At 43.6% G+C, this 23509-nt stretch overlaps 1 protein-coding gene across 3 annotated transcripts in view; it reads right to left on the bottom strand.

Moving 5' to 3' along the window:
- Positions 1-23509, bottom strand: part of LOC115197300 (ras association domain-containing protein 7) — a 56804-nt gene that overhangs the window by 11245 nt on the left and 22050 nt on the right. For all 3 annotated transcript variants that reach the window (XM_029758689.1, XM_029758688.1, XM_029758687.1), the window contains 2 exons: positions 5517-5718; positions 3950-4932 (listed from right to left, as the gene is read on the bottom strand). In XM_029758689.1, coding sequence (XP_029614549.1) covers positions 3950-4932; positions 5517-5619 — 1086 coding nt within the window. In that variant the 5' untranslated portion in view covers positions 5620-5718. The remainder of the gene's footprint in view (positions 1-3949; positions 4933-5516; positions 5719-23509) is intronic.

Raw genomic sequence — 23509 nt, 5'->3', positions numbered from 1 at the left:
TCGTTTTTGCAACCTTCTGGTTACTAGTCCAACGCTCTAACCACCTGCCTTACATTGCACTCCATGAGGAGCGTGCATGTCAGGCTGACTACCTGTTACGCGAGGGCAGCAAGAAGCCAAGGTAAGTTGCTAGCTAGCATTAAACCTATCTTATAAAAAACAATCAATCTGAACATAATCACTAGTTAACTACACATGGTTGATGATATTACTAGTTTATCTAACGTGTCCTGCGTTGCATATAATCGATGCGGTGCCTGTTAATTTCTCATCAAATCACAGCCTACTTCGACAAACGGGTGATGATTTAACAAGCGCATTTGCGAAAAAAGCACTGTCGTTACACCAATGTACCTAACCATAAACATCAATGCCTTTCTTTAAAATCAATACACAAGTATATATTTTTAAACCTGCATATTTAGTTAATATTGCCTGCTAACATGAAATTGTGTCACTGCTCTTGCGTTCATTGCCTGGCTCGTTGCGAACTAATTTGCCAGAATTTTACGTAATTGTGACATACCATTGAAGGTTGTGCAATGTAACAGGAACATTTAGACTTAGTGATGCCACCCGTTAGATAAAATACGTACCGGTTACGTATTTCACTGAATGAAAAAAACGTTTTGTTTTCGAGATGATAGTTTCCGGATTCGACCATATTAATGACCTAAGGCTCGTATTTCTGTGTGTTTATTATATTATAATAAAGTCTATGATTTGATAGAGCAGTCTGACTGAGCGGTGGTAGGCACCAGCAGGCTCGTAAGCATTCATTCAAACAGCACTTTCGTGCATTTTGCCAGCAGCTCTTCGCAATGCATTGCGCTGTTTATGACTTCAAGCCTATCAACCCCCGAGATTAGGCTGGTGTAACCGATGTGAAATGGCTAGCTAGTTAGCAGGTGCGCTCTAATAGCGTTTCAAACGTCACTCGCTCTGAGACTTGGAGTAGTTGTTCCCCTTGCTCTGCATGGGTAACGCTGCTTCGAGGGTGGCTGTTGTCGATGTGTTCCTGGTTCGAGCCCAGGTAGGAGCGAGGAGAGGGACGGAAGCTATACTGTTACACTGGCAATACTAAAGTGCCTATAAGAACATCTAATAGTCAAAGGTATATGAAATACAAATCGTATAGAGAGAAATAGTCCTATAATAACTACAACCGAAAACTTCTTACCTGGGAATATTGAAGACTCGTTAAAAGGAACCACCAGCTTTCATATGTTCCCATGTTCTGAGCAAGGCACTTAAACGTTAGCTTTCTTACATGGCACATATTGCACTTTTACTTTCTTCTCCAACACTTTGTTTTTGCATTATTTAAACTAATTGAACATGTTTCATTATTTATTTGAGGCCAAATTGATTTTATTGATGTATTATATTAAAGTTAAAATAAGTGTTCATTCAGTATTGTTGTAATTGTCATTATTACAAATAAAGAAAAAAATAATATTTTTTGTTATGTGTTTATTATTATTTATTTATTTATTAAATTATAAATCGACCGATTAAATCGGTATCGGCTTTTTTTGGTCCTCCAATAATCGGTATCGGTATTGAAAAAAATCATAAATCAGTCAACCTCTAGTCTGAACCCCGCCCTGTGCAACTGGGTCCTGGACTTCCTGACGGGCCACCCCTAGGTGGTGAAGGTAGGAAACAACACCTCCACTTTGCTGATCCTCAACACTGGGGCCCCACAAGGATGCATGCTCAGCCCCCTCCTGTACTCCCTGTTCACCCATGACTGCATAGCCACGAATGCCTCCAACTCAATCATCAAGTTTGCAGATGACACAACAGTAGTAGGCCTGATTAACAACAATGACGAGACAGCCTACAGGGAGGAGGTGAGGGCCCTGGGGGTGTGGTGCCAGGAAAGTAACCTGTCACCCAACATCAACAAAACAAAGGAGGTGATCGTGGACTTCCGGAAACAGCAGAGGGAGCACCCCCCTATCCACATCGACGGAAAAGCAGTGGAGAAGGTGGAAAGCTTCAAGTTCCTCTGCATACACATCACTGACAAACTGAAATGGTCCAACCTCAGGAGGCTGAAAAAAATGTGGCTTGGCACCTAAAACCCACAAACTTTTATAGATGCACAATCGAGAGCATCCTGTCGGGCTGTATCAACGCGTGGTACAACAACTGCACCGCCCGCAATCACAGGGCTCTCCAGAGGGTGGTGTGGTCTGCCCAACGCATCACCTCGGGAAAACTACCTGCCCTCCAGGACACCTACACCACCCGATGTCACAGGAAGGCCAAAAATATCACCAACGACAACAACCACCCAAGCCACTGCCTGTTCACCCCGCTATCATCCAGAAGGGGAGGCCAGTACAGGTGCATCAAAGCTGCGACCGAGAGACTGAAAAACAGCTTCTATCTCCAGGCCATCAGACTGTTAAATAGCCATCACTAGCACATTAGAGGCTACTGCCCTATATACATAGACTTGAAATCACTGGCCACTTGAAATAATGGAACACATATTTTGCATTACTCATCTCGTATTTATATACTGTATTCTATCCTATTCTACTGTATTCTATCCTATTCTACTGTATCTTAGTCTATGCCGCTCTGACATTGCTCATCCAAATATTTATATAGTCTTAATTCCATTCCTCTACTTTAGATTGTGTGTATTGTTAGATATTACTTGTTAGATATTACTGCACTGTTGGAGATAGAAACACTAGCATTGTGCTAAACCTGGAATAACATCAGCTAAACACGTACGTGACAAATAAAATTAGATTTTGACAGAATGTGACTGGCAGAACGGGTGTTGTATGTGGAGGATGAGGGCTGCAGTAGGTATCTCAGATAGGGGGGACCGGGGCCTAAGAGGGTTTTATAAATAAGGCCAACTTGTGACTGACTAAATAAAGGGTCAGTCATGACTATATAGACCAGACTTAATCACAAAGTCACACTCCTCCTCAGCTGACAAACTGATACCAAATTAGATTTTCATGGTCTTATAATCCATTTTCATAGCATGCCTATAGCACAGTCATTACTTATGGATCACAATGAGATGGGTTGCAATGGTCTAAGAGCGCCAATGGCCCCGTCTTAATGTGGGATGTAGCAAATGCACTCAACCCATATGAAATACATTAGAATATCATTAGCTACATACAACAGCATCACTGACCAACTAGCAGCAAACACTGACAGACCTTCTTGTGGAAAAGTCAAGCCAAGAAAATGCACTTGTGCAATGGATTAATGACCTTTATTCAGTTTTTTAAAATGTTTCTCCATTTCAGATACAAGAATATAAGGAAGTACAGGTACTGTCAATGTGATACAAATGAGAGTACAGATATGGGGGAGTGTATCTAATGAGTCCAGATGAGAACTAAGCTGTCACAGCCAATCATACCAGTCAACCCAGTTCAGCCAGACACCCAAAAGGGGTCCCATTACAATTCATAGCAAACATTCATACATTTAGGTACACGTTTGATTTAAGTACAAAACATTGTGTAAATGTTAAGCATTTTTCTCCCCAATATAGGTTTTCCCATCACCATTGGAGACAGAGACCATATTTATTTGTTTGTTGAGTGTCCTTGCACTGATGAATGTATGTGTGTTTGCTACAGTGTGCTGGCAAGAGGGGGTGAGAGATAGTAGCTACACCAGTGGTTCGCAAAATGTTTTGATAAAGTGTTCAAATGTTCTTATGATAACACGATTTGCCTTGATCAAGGATCATTAAGCTGCAGAACACCATTAATTGATTGATTAATGTCATTGATCGGCTCACTTGGTTTCCCAGGTCTCAATCAGTTTGTCCCACAGCACTGACCAACCATTTGGGAACCACTGAACTACAACCTTCTCATGGATACTGGATAGGAGTGTGGGTGAAGGAGACTGCAAGCTAAACCCCTCTCTCCAGGGCCCTGCCCTCTCTCCTTACCTGCAGCAATGACTCAGCCTTCCCCAGAGCCCTGTCCGTCTCCGATAACTCGCCCTCCAGCTCCTCGCTGTGCCTCCCCTGGCTCTGTAGCTCCGCCCTCATCACCCCTAGCGACTCCTCACCCCCCGCCTGATTGGCCTTCCCAGCATGGGCACCAACCCCAAGGTTCGCCCGTTTGATCGCCTGCTCCAGCTGGGCAGAGCGAGACGAGAAGTCGTGGAGTCGCCGGCCGCAGTCGTCCATCTTGGCATTGAGCTCCCCCAGCCTCCTCCTCATCCCCCTCTCCCTCTCCACCTCCGCCTGCAGCTCTTCCTCCCAGAATGTCTCGTGGGCCAGCTCGGCCTGGTTCCTCCTGGCTGCCTGCTCCAGAGCCTCCATCTCCTCCTGGAGGCGAGCCTCTGGGACAGGGGAAGAAGAGGAGGCCGGGGAGGCCCTGTTCCTGGACCGAGAGTCTCTCTCCATGGCCTCCAGCTGGGCCTCAAAGGCCCTCAGCCTCTCCTGCTGCTGAAGAATCTGCTGGAAGACCTCCTCTTTGGACGGGCCCACGAGAGGGGAGGGAGAGTGGGGGGAGGGAGAGGGGGAGTGGGAGTGTGGGGAGGGGGAGGGAGCATGGTGGGGAGGAATGGGGCTGGGTGAGGACCTCTCTTTGGGGGAGTCGCAGGGAGACTTCCTAATGAGCTGCTTGGTTTTGGGGGAGGTGGAGGGCCCCAGGTTAAAGGTGAGGGACTTCTTGGGCTGGGTGCGTTTGAGGGGCTCTGGTTCAGGGTGTTTGGGCAGGGAAAGAGGGGTGACCCGGTCCTGGGTGGAGCCAGAGCCAGACCCTGGTCCATCGCTGCTGCTGGGGCCGGTGCGGCGCAGGAAGAACTGGACGTCGTTGCCGTGCTGGCCCAACTTGGCCAGGGACTCCAGGGGCCTTTCGTTGGCTAACAGCTGCCTCTCTGAATCTCTCAGTCTCTGGATCAGCACGTAGCGACCCGTCTGACCTGTGGCAGGAAGAGAGAGTCAGAAAACTGAAACAACATAAAATTAGCACAAATCATTAACAGCTCGTTGCACTCTCTCTGGCTATGGGCATATAGCTAATGTCTATACAAGACTCTAAACTCTAGTTCTTCAGTCCTTAACTAAACTCTCTCTTCTCTCAGCAATGACAAATATAAGTCTTATACAACGTATAAACATGTTCAAACAAACTGAAATGAGGACAAGCTCTCCCTAATGACCTGGCAGTGGGGTTTAGGTTTTGGCACTGCAGAATGTGGCTTCAATACAGCCTGAGGGTGTGGTGACAGAAGCTTGCTCCATACCAAGTCGACCCCTAGCACCATTCCCCCTTAGCACTTCATTGAGGTCAAAAAGGAAGGATAGGTGGAAGAAATAAATAACACAGTGGTCCCACCTTACCCTATCAGTGGCATTTTCACCATATTGCTTATGCCCATCCTATTCTTTTAAATCTAAAGTGCCTATGGTGTAGTAGGGGCTAGTCAGGGTTGGTTTAGAAAGAACCGTAGGGTTTAGAGGGAAAGAACTCGCTCCCAAGAGGAAAAGGGACTGAGATACTGACCAATGGCCTGAGCCAATGCGATGACCACATCCTGGCAGGAAGTCTCCTCTGATAGGCCACAGACCACGCGCACCACTCCGTCCACCCACACCTTCAGTTCCATCTGACACGCGATGCTACGAAATGCAACGAGGACTTCACTTCAGATCCGCTTGGCTCGGTTCGGCTCAGTTCAGCACTGCAGGGTACTACTGACTCCTCTCTGCAGGGAAGAGAAACATGGATAAGGAGGGTTTAAACATTTTTTATATTACATACATACATACATACATAATTATTATTTTTTTTAATCACAACCAACCAGTCACAGTACAGAAATTCATGTTACACAGAACTTGTCAAACTTCCACAATGTTATCTAGCCAAAGGGGGTGAAAAAAGTAATCCCTCGAAACTAGCAGAATAATATTGTTGCTCAGTTTAACACACCCGACACGCAGCTGTGTCACACACACAAATGGCCCCTTTCTCGCTCTATCCTCTGTTGAGTATTGAAGCTATGGGTTTATACATCTCTCCTACAGGCTCTATACGGAACAGAGCCTTATTGACGTCAGGCCCTGCGTATGTGTGACTGAGGTTTAGATTTTCATTACGCTGCCCCCGGGGAGCTGAGCGGAGCATTGCATTCCTGAAGTTTCCTGTTGGTTAGTTGGAGCTCTGGTGGTACCTCACGGATCGGAGAGCATCAACTCAGATCTGGAACCCAATTAAATGCTCTGGTGCCCTCCTTCAAAGACATTATGACAGCTTAGTGCCGAGAAGAGTGGACAGGCAGAATGCACCATAGCCACTCGGTGTGTAGGTGAGAGAGTGTGTGTGTGATCTACTTAGATGCTTCCCACCAGTAGCTGACCTGGCAGACCTGTAACTTCAGAGACTGTCACTGGGAAGAGCAGCAGGCATCCTAACACAGGAGGAGATTTAGGCCTAAGTGGATTTCACAATGAGGAACAGGAACAGCACTAACCACTCCCCTGCTGTGTGCCATTTTATGATTTTACTTCATCTGTATTCCACTAATAATAAGGCAATAACACACATTTCCTGACTCAAAGTCAATAGCCTTGGGTGGTAAAGCACACACACAGACCTACAACTTTTATTAATGATAGTAGTAGTAGTAGTAGTAGTAGTAGTAGTAGTAGTAGTAGTAGTAGTAGTAGTAGTAGTAGTAGTAGTAGTAGTAGTAGTAGTAGTAGTAGTAGTAGTAGTAGTAGGCTATACAGTTTCTCATTTGGCATATGTAAGACCATATACACTGATCTGGCAGTGTGACTCTTACATAAGTTATGTCAACATGAGTAATAGTTCAAATGACCCACTTGTTCTGTAACTCGCACACAGCACAGCTAGTGTTTGAGCTCAAACCCCCCTAGCCTAGCTCCTCCTCTCTCTGAGGTGTTTTTACTAAAATCCTCCATTATCTCTTCCTCAATGACTGTTGGCTGGGGTCCAGTGGTCATCTATAGGGGAGCTGCCCAGCAGGAATGCAGGACTTATCTGATGAGCACAAGAATTCCATATTTCTTAACAAACCGTCATTATAACGGTTTATATACCGTCGCTAGCTCCCCTACCTGCGACCCAGCTACCCCCAACATTACTCATGTGGTATAAACAGGCCAAACACGGGCGAGCTGTGAAGCAACAGAGCTTACCACAACACCACCACCACATACAGAGAAGGAGTCACAGCTAGGGCTGTTACGGTGAGCGTATTACCGCCACACCGGCAGTCAAATACCAAGTAACCGTTTAGTCACGGTAATTAGGCTTCTCCAAACTCTGATGCTGCTGATAGTCATTAGTAGCCTACCAAACTTGCTAACTGCCTGGTACTCAACATGAGCACAACATTTCTATAGGATATGCAAATGCATGAGAAAACAGAGTGATGGCCTCTATTAAAAAGAAGAGGATCTCATCAGCTTTCTATAGGCTAGGCATACTATATTAATTTCTCAACTTTTCTAATATTAAGCACATGGCTTCTCTTTACAACAGGAGTAGTCTACCTGGCTGGCATGAAAATGAACCAAGGGAAAAGCGTCCTCCATTCGCTATTTAAGTGCAGAGATTACATGTATTTTTCCCCTGGCCCCTGTTTCGAGACACGTTCATGATAATGGTCCATTCTAAATCAAAACAAATTTCACACATATATTATTTAGTATATGTAAAGACAAGATTAAATCAGGAATAGTCTGATGGGTGACAATATTAGCCGATCACTTGTGAATGATATATTATAATTTTTCACCATAAAAATGCTCTTTTATAATAAAAGTATTAATAATCGCATTTGCGGTCACTTTTGATAATGGTGTTTTCCCGCTAATGGAACATTCCTGCATATAGCCTACTGCCGTGTGCGCATTGCTGCGCTTATAATGTGAATAAATAGCCTAATAGTTTATCAACATTTTAAGCTAAACATTCTGATCTGTTGCATCCCACAACATGTTTAGAATATTTATTTCTCACACAGAATAGGTCAACTTTTGTACTATGGGGGATAGTTGATTGGGTGGACAACGGTGGGTGGACCGGCCGCCATCTTTGTGGTAGTAATTAGAAGCTAACATTTTAATTTAAATGTCAGTGGTGTACCAGCTAAATTGCAGTGGTCTGAAGGGATAGGTCCATTCTATGAATTCTATTTATGATTGAAATGACACCCACCCTGTATTCAAGAGCATGTTGTGTCTCAACCAATGGCGAGCACAACACAAAAACCTCAGATGATGTAAGGTAAGCTACAACATATGTGAATATAAAAAAATTCAAAAACCATACATTTATATTTAGATAATTGACAAAGTTTTTAAAAAGTCAGTTTTTATAAAAACAATTTTTTTTAAGAAATTATTAAAATAATTTGACAAACCTACTTGTACGCTTTAAAATGATATCAAACTCAACCGTTTATATTTTCCAGTGACGAAGACATGGGTGTCTCATGGTATGGTGAGGTATATAAAATGGGTAAACTTTGAACACCTTTATCTCCTGAATGTTTTGGCATTCAGGTAACAAAAAGTCACTCTAACCACCTCTTCCATGGTCAAACGTGTATGGAAAAGTTTTGTTTAAATTAAAAGTGAAGCTGTCAAAAAGTGATTGAATTCAAATGGCTTTACCCAATTATGACTCATAATAATGACTCGCATACATCTCACAACGGCTGAAGATATAACATGTTTCCAAAACACCACGTGGAGAGAGCGGTCGCTAAGTGCATTGTTGGAGCATGTGTCAATAATGATATTATCAGCATAAAGGGAGCGCCTGCTCTTGGATCAGCATTCAAATCTTTACTTAACATTATTTCACAATACTGATGACGGAGAAGCTCCTAGAGAGATATTACCACCTACGGCTGCAAATATTGAGGCAGCTTATTCTAATGCGTACCCAATAAAAATGCACTAAATCACCAATTTGGCACATCATTGGGCACATGTTAGGTTACACATCATGAAATATATTGAGACAAATGATAGTACATGTAGCAAAACAGAACTCAATTGATTGAACATGAAATGTATTTCACTATGACTGAAATAGGCCTATAGCCTCCTATTTATAATTAATGCAGTCATCTCGGTTTTCATTTGAACCATCTTTTTATACGTCGATTGTTTATAACAATTGCAAAGACATGGGCAACTTTATATTTGTACTCAACTTTGTTCTGAAGTTATCGGTGGTCACAGAGAGACGGATAAACCATGTGATTCTATGCTTAGCAGAGATCTTCTGTGTATAAAGTAATGCGGGAGAGCAAAAAAGCATCCAACTATGCACTTAGCTGCTCTACAAGTGGTCTGAGGCAGACGTTAGATTACGAGCGTTTTCAAGTGCAATGTTAATAATGATGATTTTGGGAAACAGCTCAGAGATTTCACTATGCTCCTACGAACATTCTAACGATGAACTTAGCCTTAAGATGCTTTTAGGAAACTGGACCCAGGCAAAGAGCAGTGGAATGCCACCTTGTGTGTGTGTGTGTGTGTGTGTGTGAGAAAGACACTGGAACAAACTCTCCTTTGTCTGTGAGAGGACTAGGACACATATCCAGTAACCCAGTAAATGTAACATGGTATCCAACACCATCTCCCCCTGTCAGAGCCAGGCTCGCAGTGACCTTTGAGACACACCGCTCATCACACTCAGGTAGGAAACCGTAACAAATACAGCATCTGAATTCTCCAAAATGGCTTCATTTCCGCATCACTGGCAATGATCCTGCAGAACTGGACGATAGATGAAAGCAAGTGTAAAAGTATATAAAAGGTCTCCAAAGATAAAATTGACTTGATCTAGTGTTTTCAGATGGTTGTAAAATAAGGTGAGGAGATGAGGTAAGGACAGAGGTATCTGTGCCCTGACCCCTATCCATCATCTCCATCTTATCTAGCATGACAAGCTCTCCTACAGCACCTCACCTGGCCAGGTCTTATTGGCCAAACGAGCCCTGGTGTGTTGGGGGGGTTGTGTGTGACAGGTTCTCACACTACCTATGACGCCATGTGACAGCTTAGTGACAGTGTTCCATGAAGATATGTAATTTTCCCACAAAAACATACCTCTTAGTCAGTGAAATGTGATCAACCACACCAACAGGAAACAAACCAGCCAGTCTCATGTTACTTACTGCCTGGCCAATGTCACTGTCAGTCTGTCTCAGGAACAACAGTGGCAGATATCCAGTGGTGTAAAGTACTTACATACACAAAATTTAAAGTACTACTTCAGTCGTTTTTTGGGGGCATCTGTACTTTACCATTTATATTTGACTTCACTACATTCCTAAAGAAAAAAAATGTGCTTTTTACTCCATACCTTTTCCCTGACAACAAAAGTACAAACAAAAGTAGCTCCGATCTGGCAGACTCACTAAACACAAATTCTTAATTTGTACATTTTACTGAGTGTTAGTGTGGCCCTGGCTTTCTGTAAATTATTAATTTGGTTCTTAATACAAGGAATTTAAAATTATTTGTACTATTCCTTTTTTGATACTTAAGTATATTTTAGCAATTACATTTACTTTTGATACTTAAGTATATTTAAAACCAAATACTTTTAATACTGTAGTATTTTACTGGGTGACTCACTTTTTCTTGAGTCATTTTCTATTAAAGGTATCTTTACTTTTACTCAAGTATGACGTTTGGGTACTTCTTACACCACTGCAGATATCTATGGTATCTTCTAGAATCTAGTGTAAACCATGGCAACTACGCCTAGGCCCTACATATATTTTAAGTCCCCAACAACAGCATGAAATAGCATACATATTTAATGGTGCACCTCTATTCTGGGATATGTCCAATGAGAATCCAGCTGACAGCTTCTCCAACCCCAACAGTCTTCAGGTCAACTTCACCACATCCTAACTGACACGCATCTCTGTGGTTGTGTGCAGGGTGTTTGAGTGTGTGGAGGATCCGCACAGACCGCTCACATGCGTTCAGAAACACACCCACCCACCACTACCCGGGCAACCAGAAGTTTTCAAAAACACTAATATCCACCCAGGCCCGCCACACCCAAAAGTCTCGGAGTAGAGACAAAAAGCATCCGCCCCAACCCCATCCCCTCACCCGCTGCTCTGCTCATTATCTTCCAGTTCAGCCCAGATCCACCCAGAGAGACAGAACAGTGAACAGACATGTGCCCTTCCATTCTCTTCTCATCATCACCCACCCAGCCACTCAGCCAGCCTCTGATCAATGAGAGGCCAAGAGAACCCTCCAGCATGGCTGCCTGCTGCACACACTCATCATTATACCAATGAAAGAGAAGCACACTGACAGACAGCATTTGGGTCTAGTCTGGTGTTCTGAAGCCTAAGACTGACTAGTCACAGCTAGTCCTTAAGAGTGAATAGGGTGAATAAGAAGAGAGTTATCGCCCTGATAACCTCTTACCATGATATCCATCAGCACACATTCCTGTGGCTTCACGCACACTCAGAAGATCACCCTAAACACACCAGTCACTCACACACACAGATTGACACAAGCACGCAAACACTGGTCCATGCTAACCAATTCCAAGTTTCACCTTAGAGTAGAGGTGATGGTCATTCATTGGTGGCCTGTGTCTAGTTGAATCTCAGCTGAGCTCCTAGGGTCAGCTCTCAAGGGGACAGGAACACATCTCTACAGAGCAGAACATGTTCAACTAGACTCAGTACAGGTTTTTCTCAAGTGATCAGCATCAAAGCCCACGCAGACACAGTGGGTAGCATCTCTCTCTCTCTCTGTGTGTGTGTGTGCGCGCTGTATGAGCTACAGTGTCAGCCTGTGTATAGCACAGGGCTAAAACAAGCAGAGCATGACGAAGTCTCCATATGTACTCCACAGCTGTTCATAGAGGAGAGCAAGTGCGCGCGCACACACACACACACACACACACACACACACACAACCTTCCCATCCAAACCCACACAAAGGAGGAATTGATTGATTACTGTTAGTCACCTGGAGTAACACTATTGGGAAATGGATCAGAGAATAAAGGTGAGGAGTAAACATTCCACAAGTGCTTAAGTTATGAGTCCGCTTCAACACCTTCCCCTTAAACATAGAAGAACAAGGAGCGGGACAGATGTGTGTGTGTGTGTGTGTGTGTGTCTCTACACTTTGACTGCACTGCAGGCTAATTCAAATCTATACCTGCCCACAACTATTACTGTACAATCCGAGTGAGAGAGAGAGAACCCCTTGTCACTGAGCTTCATTGTACTCACATGGACAAGAGGAGAACAATGAGAAGAACAAAGGAGAGCATGTAGTACACACACACACACACACACACACACACACACACAACCCCTCAGAAAATGACACTGTAATGCACATTTTAATGTTTGTGCTTTTCTTTTAACTAATTTCTGTCTTCTACTCATGTGCGGTTCTAATAGCCAATTTCTGTGTTAATGCAAGTGGCTTACTACAAATCCTCACTTATCAGAAGCTGCAATTTGGCAGTACGCCCAGACCTTGTTTTGAGAACGAACAAAAGATTTCAGTTTCAAGGTCTCAGCTGAGAGAGAAGAAGCCTCGTGAGGTATTGGTCTGTCACATGTTATGAACCAGTATTGATATGTCACATGAATGAAAAACGTTAATGATTAATTAATTATGCTAAATCATGCAAATATAACATGTCTGTGTATAGCCGTATATAAGACAACTGCTGGATCTGCCCAGGCAGAGTTTCTGATTGACATGTGTACTATGGTGCATTGAGTTGGTTGAAACCTCTCCAGCACACTGACAATAAACAATGATTGATTTAAGATTGACTTTGAATGTCTCTGTGTAAGAATTTCCAAGACAACACACTCATTCTTTATACACACACACAAACTCTCTCCCTCTACTGTTCGCTCTCTCTCTTATCGTCATTCAAAGGAAAACACACTGTCCTTGATAACACAAAAGTAAACAGCTCCCTGAAGTAAACAGTGTGATAATGAGTTTCTTTGTGGCTGTTTGGGTAGTGGGCAATGCCCTAGTGATGTGCACGACTCTGCCTGCTGTGTCACTCTACCCCTGGGCAGAGACAGAGACTAACAGGCTGGCACCAAACATCCTGGTCCCATCTGCACAGTGGAGGTGCTCCCACTAGTAATGTAGAGCACTGTCTGTCACAGCGGGCGCCCAAATATTTATGTTGTCCTCTCGCTTGCTTTGTTTGTTAGGCTTGACACTCATTACTGGCTTTGTTGGTTCTGTCTTGTGTGGCTGTCTGTTTTATGACCATTCTGCTCCACCTGGGACAGCAATAACACTAATAAAACTGTTGATTAAACTTTATTTTGTCCTCTTTTTACATCCCTCATTCCCTCCATTCTTCCTCCGTCCCTCACAGCTCCAAGTGAGGCCGATAAGAGCTCTGGCACAGATATAAACTGAGAGCAGCCAGTTAGGTCACATCATCATAATCCAGCAGGGTTCTGACAATCTAACTGCCCCACCTGAATTATCCACTACAGAACATGTACAAAAGAAAAGATGACACACACATCCAGGTGCTGCAGGTCAAAGAATAGTCTCCGTCTGTACAAGAGTCAGGAAACATGAAGACATGTTTTAATAAACCACATGGGAGCATACTGTAGATGTCAGTGTGCAGTCTTCTTGTACTCGATGTCAGTGTGCAGTCTTCTTGTACTCGATGTCAGTGTGCAGTCTTCTTGTACTCGATGTCAGTGTGCAGTCTTCTTGTACTCGATGTCAGTGTGCAGTCTTCTTGTACTCGATGTCAGTGTGCAGTCTTCTTGTACTCGATGTCAGTGTGCAGTCTTCTTGTACTCGATGTCAGTGTGCAGTCTTCTTGTACTCGATGTCAGTGTGCAGTCTTCTTGTACTTTTTTTACAACTTTACAGAGCAAGCAGCCTAGGGGTTTCTAACACGCTTGATGTCTGAGGATGAGAAAGACAAGATCCTGTGGCATACTGACACTCTGAACACAAACACAAAAATAGCATTAAGCTATAACTAATCACAAGTGTTCACATGCAGAAATGATTAGCTGTAGTTTTGTCCACCAACAGAGCTGCAGTTACTGACTGGCTGACTGGCTGCAGTAGAGAACAGGGAGTGGTCACAGGCCCTGGAAGAAATAAGATCTTTGATCTTCTGAAGCCTCCACATGCAGCCCTATAAAAGACTGATTCCTGGAGAACTTTTCCAACAGAACCACACCTAAGACTGGAGCAGATTACTCTAGCCTTTACAGTCTGTGACAAGGAAGTAAAGAGGTTTGAACAACAAAACCTCAACGGAAGGTTTTGTTTAGTTGGCGTTCTTAGCAAAACATCAGAAAGCAGAGCGTTCTCTGTGTGTGGCGGTAGAGGCAGGTTTGTTTTCTCCTGTTTCAGAGTCCATATGGCTGTGTGTGTGTGTTCTCTCACACAGAGGAGGGGGCCAGGCTGCTGCGGCCTCTCTAGACACACAGCTTGCTAATTAGACTGAGCGGTTGCCTGTTCTTCCAGCGAATGAAGCGCAGAAACAAATCATGAATAATGCATTTCACAGCACATTCAATTTGGCAAATATTTTTCTGAACAAATCCCAAACACATGTGACCGGCCGGCAGCGCCTCTCTGAAAACATCCCCTCTGTCCGTCAGTGGTAGCTCTATTCAGATGCTAATGACAGCAGGAGGCATCAGGCACTACCATAGAACCTACCATAGAACCTACCACTGCTCCAGTCATCAGTATCAACCTATTATACTGATTGGATTACTGGTTTGTGGGTTAATTTGCCGCAAGAATTACAACATATTTTATATTGTCCTCAAAGCACCTGTGTTTTGGTGGTCCGTTAATAGTGCAGGCACAGTTGAGCAACATCTCACTCAGTTTAAAAGATGCAGAGTAACCACCCAGCTGGATTACATATAAACATGCTGTAGCAACAACAACATAGGTTTAACCAGGTAAAAAATATGACATGGCTCACGGACCAGCAGACAGACAGCTTCATTCACCTAACAGCACCTCACTGCAGAGAGTCAGTCCTGTAGCCAAGCAGCACCGTGTTAAAAACAGTCTGGGTGAAAACTCAACAGTCATTAACTAGCTACTCTTCTCCACCCACGTGTAACGCCAAGCATGGCAATACTGACCAAGGAGTTGACTTCTCAGCAGCAGTCAGTCAGTCAGTCAGTCAGTCAGTCAGTCAGTGGGACGGTGACTTGATGACAGGGTCGTACTCTAAACCATAGCAGAGAAAACACACACCTGGACAAAACAGTTGATATAGTCTGGTCCAATCAGTGGTTAAATCCTGCTAAGAGAAGAATATAAGGTTTACTCACACTAATGACCCCTACCTCATCAACTCCCTGGCATGACTAGATTCACTGCCTTGGCTGCTTTAACTAGCCAAGCGCAACAGTTTACCCATCTACAGTACCAGTCAAGCATTTGGACACCTACTCATTCAAGGGTTTTTCTTTATTTTACTATTTTCTACATTGCATAATAATAGTGAAGACGTCAAAACTATGAAATAACACATATGGAATCATGTAGTAACCCAAAAAGTGTTAGACAAAATCAAAATATAATTTATTTTTAAAGATTCTTCAAAGTAGCCACCCTTTCCCTTGATGACAGCTTTGCACACTCTTGGCATTCTCTCAACCAGGTTCATGAGGTAGTCACCTGGAATGCATTTCAATTAACAGGTGTGTGTTGTTAAAAGTGAATTTGTGGAACTTCTTTCCTTCGAGCCAATCAGTTGTATTGTGACAAGGTAGGGGTGGTACACAGAAGATAGCCCTATTTGGTAAAAGACCAAGTCCGTATTATGGCAAGAACAGCTCCATAATGTGTTATTTTATAGTTTTGATGTCTTCACTATTATTCTACAATGTAGAAAATAGTAAAAATAACTGACTATACTCTCTGTTCACTAGATTAGTGTTCCCAGTGCTGGGTCACAGGCTCTGATTCATTTTGCTTCTGTTTACTTGGTAGGGCGGTAAAACTCTATTTTAGGTGGGTGTTTGACACGCGTCAACAAAAATTAAAGTTTGGGGAGTGCTGAACGATGTAGCAGGCACAGCTTTAGGACTAATAAAGACAACAATAAAGGCTTACTCATTGGTCTAGTTCATAAGCCATACCTCAGATACTACCACAACTGCTCCAACTTGATAAACACTTTATTTATTCATGTAAACTATACTCCTGCCAGTTTTTGGGGACAATATCATTTTACTCATTGTGTCTCAGCCCTATACAGACTTTTTACTGAGAGAAATACATGACTGGCCTGGCTGCCTGAAGCTGGTGAGGTTTTAGAACAGAGAAGAGGACTAAGCCTTATCATTACTCAGCACCTTGAGAGATGGAGAGGAGTGACTACTGAGCTCTACAGAGAACAGGAGGCCGTATTGTTAATCGGTTAAGAGCATTGAGCCAGTAACCGAAACGTCACTGGTTCAAATCCTAGAGTTGTCAAATTGGAAAATATCTGCCATTCTGCCCTTAAGGCAGTTAACCCCGAACAACAACTGCTCCCTGGCGCCGATGATGTGGACTTCAATCCACGCAGCACTTCTCTGATTCAGAGGGGTTGTGTTAAATGCCTAAGACACTTTTCGGTTCAATGCATTCAGTTGTGCAACTGACAAGATATCCCTTTTCCCTAGGCTACAGACACAGACTGCTGATGGGCACCTCTATGTGTAATTATACACTCTCTACCTGACTCAGCAATACAGCAGGCCTGGCAGAGTCGAGATCACGCACACACACAGTGCACACACAATTAGGGGTGTACCGAATAAACATAAACACACTAGGCCTATAGGTTATGCCTACGCTGCGTTGTATGCCTTTTGAGTGAATCGGAGCAGAAAAATGACATTTCAGGCTATTCCGTTAAAACAACTAGAGCCTATGCGCACGTTGTAATTAAAATTCGAATCTTAATTGGCGCATTTCAAACTGTCCTTTTGCGAGGCGCAGCTGGGCACTAGTTCTGTACAATGGCGACTGATGGAGTCAATAAAACAGGACGATTCTCCATCGTCGTTTAATTCTCCAGTTGGGGAAAATGTTGGCTTCCCAGTAGATTACAACGGCGATAGGAAACATATTTAACAGTACTATGTAGCCACTGCTAAACGAGAATAGTCTATGCAGCTGCCAACACACCCCAGTATTCCTACCACTGGATAAAAACAATACAAACTTGGTCTCCCCTCTACATCCAAGCAGCCTTTCGCTGCCGAATCTGACCGGGCCCAAAAAATGACAAGAGCGATAGGTATGTTTATAGCCGCGGATATGCACCGATTCTTGGTGGCTGAGAATAGGGGGTGTCAGACTCAGCACCTCATGAAAGTGCTCGGGCCACGTTACGAACTTCGCACTCTTCACCCATTTCAGCAAACAGGTAGTACCCACTCTTTACTAGCAAGCTAAATCTGAAGAAGTCAACGAATTGACCAATGCACCATGTGTTGCGTTTACTAAAGATGGATGGACCTCCAGGGCTACAGACAGCTAAGTAGTGACAGCCCGTCACATTACCCCACAGTGAGAGGCGAGAGGTACCGTGCTACAGACACGCCCCCTTTGAGTAGTCACACAAGTGCGCATATTTTCTCTTTGTAAGAAAACATTACAGCATAGGCCTATGCAATGTCTGAGCCATGTTTACATATCGATTTCACTGTCACATATATATTGCACTTTATTTTTGTGTTGTTGATGAGTAATCATGTGTTTTCATTTGAGAAAATACAAAGTGATAGTATTCCTGATTGGGCTCTCCTCAGGCATTATGACTCATGATCATATATGGAATAAATAAATAAAATACAGTAACTGTTTCCCGCTGTCCCGAAACCGAACCGTGACCCCACGGAGCCGTGGGTTTGACGTTTGGGTCATTGAGTATGTTTACATGCACAGTAATAATTCGATGTTAAACTGATTATGGCAGTAGGCAGATTATGCAATAATCATGTAAACACCCAACTCTGCTAATCTTAACTCAGCAAAAGGTAAACATCGAAGTAAACCTACGCTGATTAGAACACCTGGTTTTCTGGGCAATTTTTTGAAATATTAGGACCAGTTTAATTTATATATATATATATATATCTTAAATCGGCTTTCTAGCCGAGCAAGCTTCCTTTAGCGCGAGTGAAGTGAGTTTGAAACAACTGAATGTATGCGTTTTAGTAGTTTACACATACCAACTTTATAAACTCAGAAAAAAATAAACGTCTTCTCACTGTCAACTGCGTTTATTTTCAGTAAACTTAACATGTGTAAATATTTGCCTGAACATAAGATTCAACAACTGAGACAAACTGAAACTGAACAAGTTCCACAGACATGTGACTAACAGAAATGGAATAATGTGTCCCTGAACAAAGGGGGGGTCAAAATCAAAAGTAACAGACAGTATCTGGTGTGGCCACCAGCTGCATTAAGTACTGCAGTGCATCTCCTCCTCATGGACTGCACCAGATTTGCCAGTTATTGCTGTGAGATGTTACCCCACTCTTCCACCAAGGCACCTGCAAGTTCTCAGACATTTCTGGGGGGCAATGGCCCTCACCCTCACCCTCCGATCCAACAGGTCCCAGACGTGCTCAATGGGATTGAGATCCGGGCTCGTCGCTGGCCATGGCAGAACACTGACATTCCTATCTTGCAGGAAATCACGCACAGAATGAGCAGTATGGCTGGTGGCATTGTCATGCTGGAGGGTCATGTCTGGATGAGCCTGCAGGAAGGGTACCACATGAGGGAGGACGATGTCTTCCCTGTAACGCACAGCATTGAGATTGCCTGTAATGACAACAAGCTCAGTCCGATGATGCTGTGACACACCACCCCAGACGATGACAGACCGTCCACCTCGATCCCGCTCCAGAGTACAGGCCTCGGTGTAACGCTCATTCCAACGACGATAAACGCGAATCCGACCATCACCCCTGGTGAGACAAAACCACGACTCGTCAGTGAAGAGCACTTTTTGCCAGTCCTGTCTGGTCCAGCGATGGTGGGTTTGTGCCCGTAGGCAACGTTGTTGCCGGTGATGTCTGGTGAGGACCTGCCTTACAACAGGCCTACAAGCCCTCAGTCCAGCCTCTCAGCCTATTGCGGACAGTCTGAGCACTGATGGAGGGATTGTGCATTCCTGGTGTAACTCGGGCAGTTGTTGTTGTCATCCTGTACCTGTCCCGCAGGTGTGATGTTCGGATGTACCGATCCTGTGCAGGTGTTGTTACACGTATTCTGCCACTGCGAGGATGATCAGCTGTCCGTCCTGTCTCCCTGTAGCGCCGTATTAGGCGTCCCACAGTACGGACATTGCAATTTATTGCCCTGGCCACATGTGCAGTCCTCATACCTCCTTGCAGCATGCCTAAGGCATGTTCACGCAGATGAGCAGGGACCCAGGGCATCTTTATTTTGGTGTTTTCAAAGTCAGTAGAAAGGCCTCTTTAGTGTCCTAAGTTTTAATAACTGTGACCTTAATTGCCTACCGTCTGTAAGCTGTTAGTGTCTTAATGACCGTTCCACAGGTGCATGTACATTAATTGTTTATGGTTCATTGAACAAGCATGGGAAACAGTCTTTAAACACTTCTGTGAAGTTTTGAATTTTTTACGAATTATCTTTGAAAGACGGGGTCCTGAAAAAGGGACGTTTTTTGTTGTTGTGGAGTTTATGTCCTAACTCAGAAACAAATATGCTTCCAAATAATATGTTTGCTGTGGTAGAACGTTTATTTAAACAGTATTATTAGGGAAATCTTTCTTCTTTCCAAGCTTGTAATTAAAAAAAAAAATATCAAACTATTATATTAGTCTGACTATAGTCGCATTATTGTGTGCATGTAAGCGTACTCATTGACTTAATTAAAGAACGGAGAGTGCAATTACAAGACTAAGTTGGTACCCTTAAATTGCACTGAGGACAGTTTATATTCGTAGGCCCTGTTCTAGTCTCATCTGTGTGTGCGTGGGTCGGCCTCCAGTAGCACTGGGCTGGTCTCAATAGTCATTTAAGGCTCTTTCCATGTCTGCTAATGTAAAGGACGTCCCGCTGCTTGCTTAGGGAGTACCGCTTCCTCCTGATTCGGCTCACACCGAGGCTCGAACCCAAGACCTCTGCCTCACAAACACACGTGACCACCCTCCTGAAGCTTCTTACCAGTCAAAAAGCTACAGTAGGGCCACTTCAGGCTGCTTTTTTGTTTTCCTTTTTGGGATTTAATGTTCCAGCAGTTTGCTCCATAATGTTCCAAATGAGACCCATTCCAAGCGTTATTATGTTAAACCCCAAATACTACATTGAGAGTTGTCTATAGCCAATGTTGTGGTAAACAAATAGCTGGGTAAACTGATCACCTGTCACGGTGAATAAAGTAATGCTCGCTGTCGTGCAAAAACAAAATGGTGGTTAAACTGCATTTACCCGCCACTACACCACTGTCTATAGCCTAAAACCAAACGACAGTTGGAGAGTCTTTAGGATCCAGTCCAGACTAGTGTAGGTGTGCATACTTTAACAAGGCTGGGACAGACAGTCAAAATATATGACTCCAAATGCAAAACAAGAACTTGAGGGCTGGATGAATGTTTTAACAGATGAGATCTGTGCTGCATTCCTCCCAGTTAGGCTGCCTCCCAAGTCTCTCAACTTAGCTGGGGCCATGCAATGGATAGTTAACAATAACAAACTCAGTCCCTTCAACACTGGTTTCAATTAAACTGAACTCATCTAGTTCCATTCCTTCACCCTAACACTAGGGAAATATGTGTTCTAACTTGGGGCCATGCATGGGATACTGTGTCAACCAACAGCCAATGCTATCCCATTACACTATAACGTCTTAGTTTCCTACAACTCCATTTCTTCTCCTGAACACTGTATTTCTTCTCCTGAACACTAGTGAAACATTTGTCAATCTAATACACAGCTTAGGTAATAAACCGGTGTTGTAGATTAACATGAGGATCCATGGTCAAGGTCAGAGGTATGCTAACCTCCTATCACACACCTAATATTGACCTAGGGAGAGAGTGACTATCCCTGGGAGAGTGGGATAAGGGCAAACGTGTGAGTGTGTGTGTTCATGTGAGATTTGTACTTTAAACAGGACAGTGGGGATTGATACACCCTGAGGAATGTTTGTTGTGAAAGGACAGAGGTAAGGTTGAGGGGGGAGTAAGGTGTGGGGTTAGGTGCAGAAGGTGTATGGTGTGAGGGGAGCAGAGTATGTGGATGTTTATGGAAGCTATGAGGGTAGTATTGACTTGAGTGTGGTTGGTGTGGGTCATGCAGTGGGGATTTATAGGGCTAAGGCCACTCATGGGGAGGTACCAGCCACACTTCTGTCTCTCATTAAACTGGGGGATGAGTAACGATTTTTGCTCTCTAAATCCAGGGGTGAAATTATGGCAGGATAGAGTGGAGGATGAGTGGAAGGGTAAAGGGGATGATGTAGATTTACGGTGGGATTCCTCATATCCCAGCAGGGTTATATATATATCTGTCTCGCTCTGTCCAGCCCTAGAAACCTCCCTTTCACCCCCTTACCACACACACACACACACACACACACAGTCAGGGGTCCATAGTTGACACTAGCCAGTCTGTTGAGATTGATTTCTCCTAGGGAAGATCTCAATCCCCCGGAACCACAGATGAGGGAGGTGTGGGGGAAGGGAGGGGTTTAGCTCTGCTATGTGTGTGCCTGGTAGAGGTCTTCAAGGGTTAAAAAAAATTTACCCGTTCCGAAATGGACATGGGGTTTTCCCACCCGGACCTGATATGCATAAATAAAAAACATTTCCAAGCGGAACCGAGGCCAACTAGACCCGTTCCGTATAAACCTGGTCGGATCCAGACCCTGTCCGATCAGAGTGACGAAAGCAGCAGAATTTTTTAAGCTACTTTATTTGACCATGCTCTTCCAATGACAAGTATAAGGGCATACTCAATTCTAGCTCCCAGGATGCAATTCCTATGGCTTCCACTGGGTGTCATCAGTATGTTCAAACTTTCAGGCTTGTAACTTCCAAAACGAATAAGAAATAACAGTTTTAGTACAGGGACACAGTCTTGGAAATTCATGTTTTCCTGTGCCATGAAGACATGCTAAAATCGGTTTCCTATTGAACATACTTCTTTCTGTAAGAAATATTATAGTTTGATTACATTTTAGGGTATCTGAGGAATAAATAGAAATGCATTTTGACTTGTTGAAACAAAGTTTAGGAGTAGATTTTCGGATTCCTTTCTCTGCGTGTTGAACGAGTGGATTACTCAAAATCGGTGGCGCCAACTAAACAGACCTTTTGGGATATAAAGAAGGATTTTATCTAACAAAACAACAGTACATGTTATAGCTGGGACCTTTTGGATAAATCAGAGGAAGATTTTCAAAAGGTAAGTGAATATTTAATCACCATTTGTGAATTTATGAAATCTGTGCCGGTGGAAAAATATTTTGATGTGGGGCGCCGTCCTCAAACAATCGCATGGCATGCTTTCACTGTAATAGCTACTGTAAATTGGACAGTGCAGTTAGATTAACAAGACTAAGCTTTCAACCAATATAAGACACTTGTATGTACCAAAATGTTTAATATCCATAATTGTTATGATTATTTATTTGAATTGCGCGCCCTCCAGTTTCATCAGAAGTTGTCCCGCTAGTGGGACGCCGATCCCTGAGAGGATTATTAAACTAACTAACTAGGCTGACTAACTGGGCTAACTGAGGCTTCAGTGCATGCGCCTTCTCATCCTACAGTTACAAATAACAACAACTCCATTCAGAATATTAAGAAGCAGCTTGACTACCTGTTGGCTCTTGGTCGTTGTAGCCGATCCTTCTCCTTTAACTTTTAATTCCATCATTTTAATTCCATTAGAAATCTCCTAACTTTTGCCACACATGGAGCGAGGCTCTATGACTGTACCATTCTGCCGCTTTGATGATTTAGGATTGGCCAACATCAACGCTCCACTCTCGTGAAAAGCAAGAGCAGCAGCATAAATTATACAATTTCTCTCTCGCGCTCTACTGCAGCAGTCTCATTCGGAAATGTAAGGGCCCTTCCGGACAAGTCAGTTAAAATGACACATACCCGAGACCTGTGACAATCATTTCAGATCCAACCCACATCCTTGACATCATTTTCAATTCTGGGTCCCAGATCGGGTACTCGGGTACAGGTGGATCCGTGAAGACCTCTAGTGGCTGGTATCCATTCAGGATGTTCTTTACCACACACACAGCTCAGACACATTTCAATATTTCAAAGAGAAACTCTCCAAACAGTGTGTTTATGGTAGTACAACAGTCAACAGTCCACAGAGCAGCATGGAGAGTCTACTGAGCAAGTCAAGAGGACATACGTCAGTGGGAAAAGGCCAATGTAAAACAAGCGCCCTAACTAAACAAAGGGATGAATCAAG

Source organism: Salmo trutta, chromosome 7 (genome assembly GCF_901001165.1).
Source record: "Salmo trutta chromosome 7, fSalTru1.1, whole genome shotgun sequence".
Taxonomy (NCBI): Eukaryota; Metazoa; Chordata; class Actinopteri; order Salmoniformes; family Salmonidae; genus Salmo; species Salmo trutta.
Note: the sequence above shows the minus strand (reverse complement) of the source record. Positions and strands in the feature narration are given on the sequence as shown.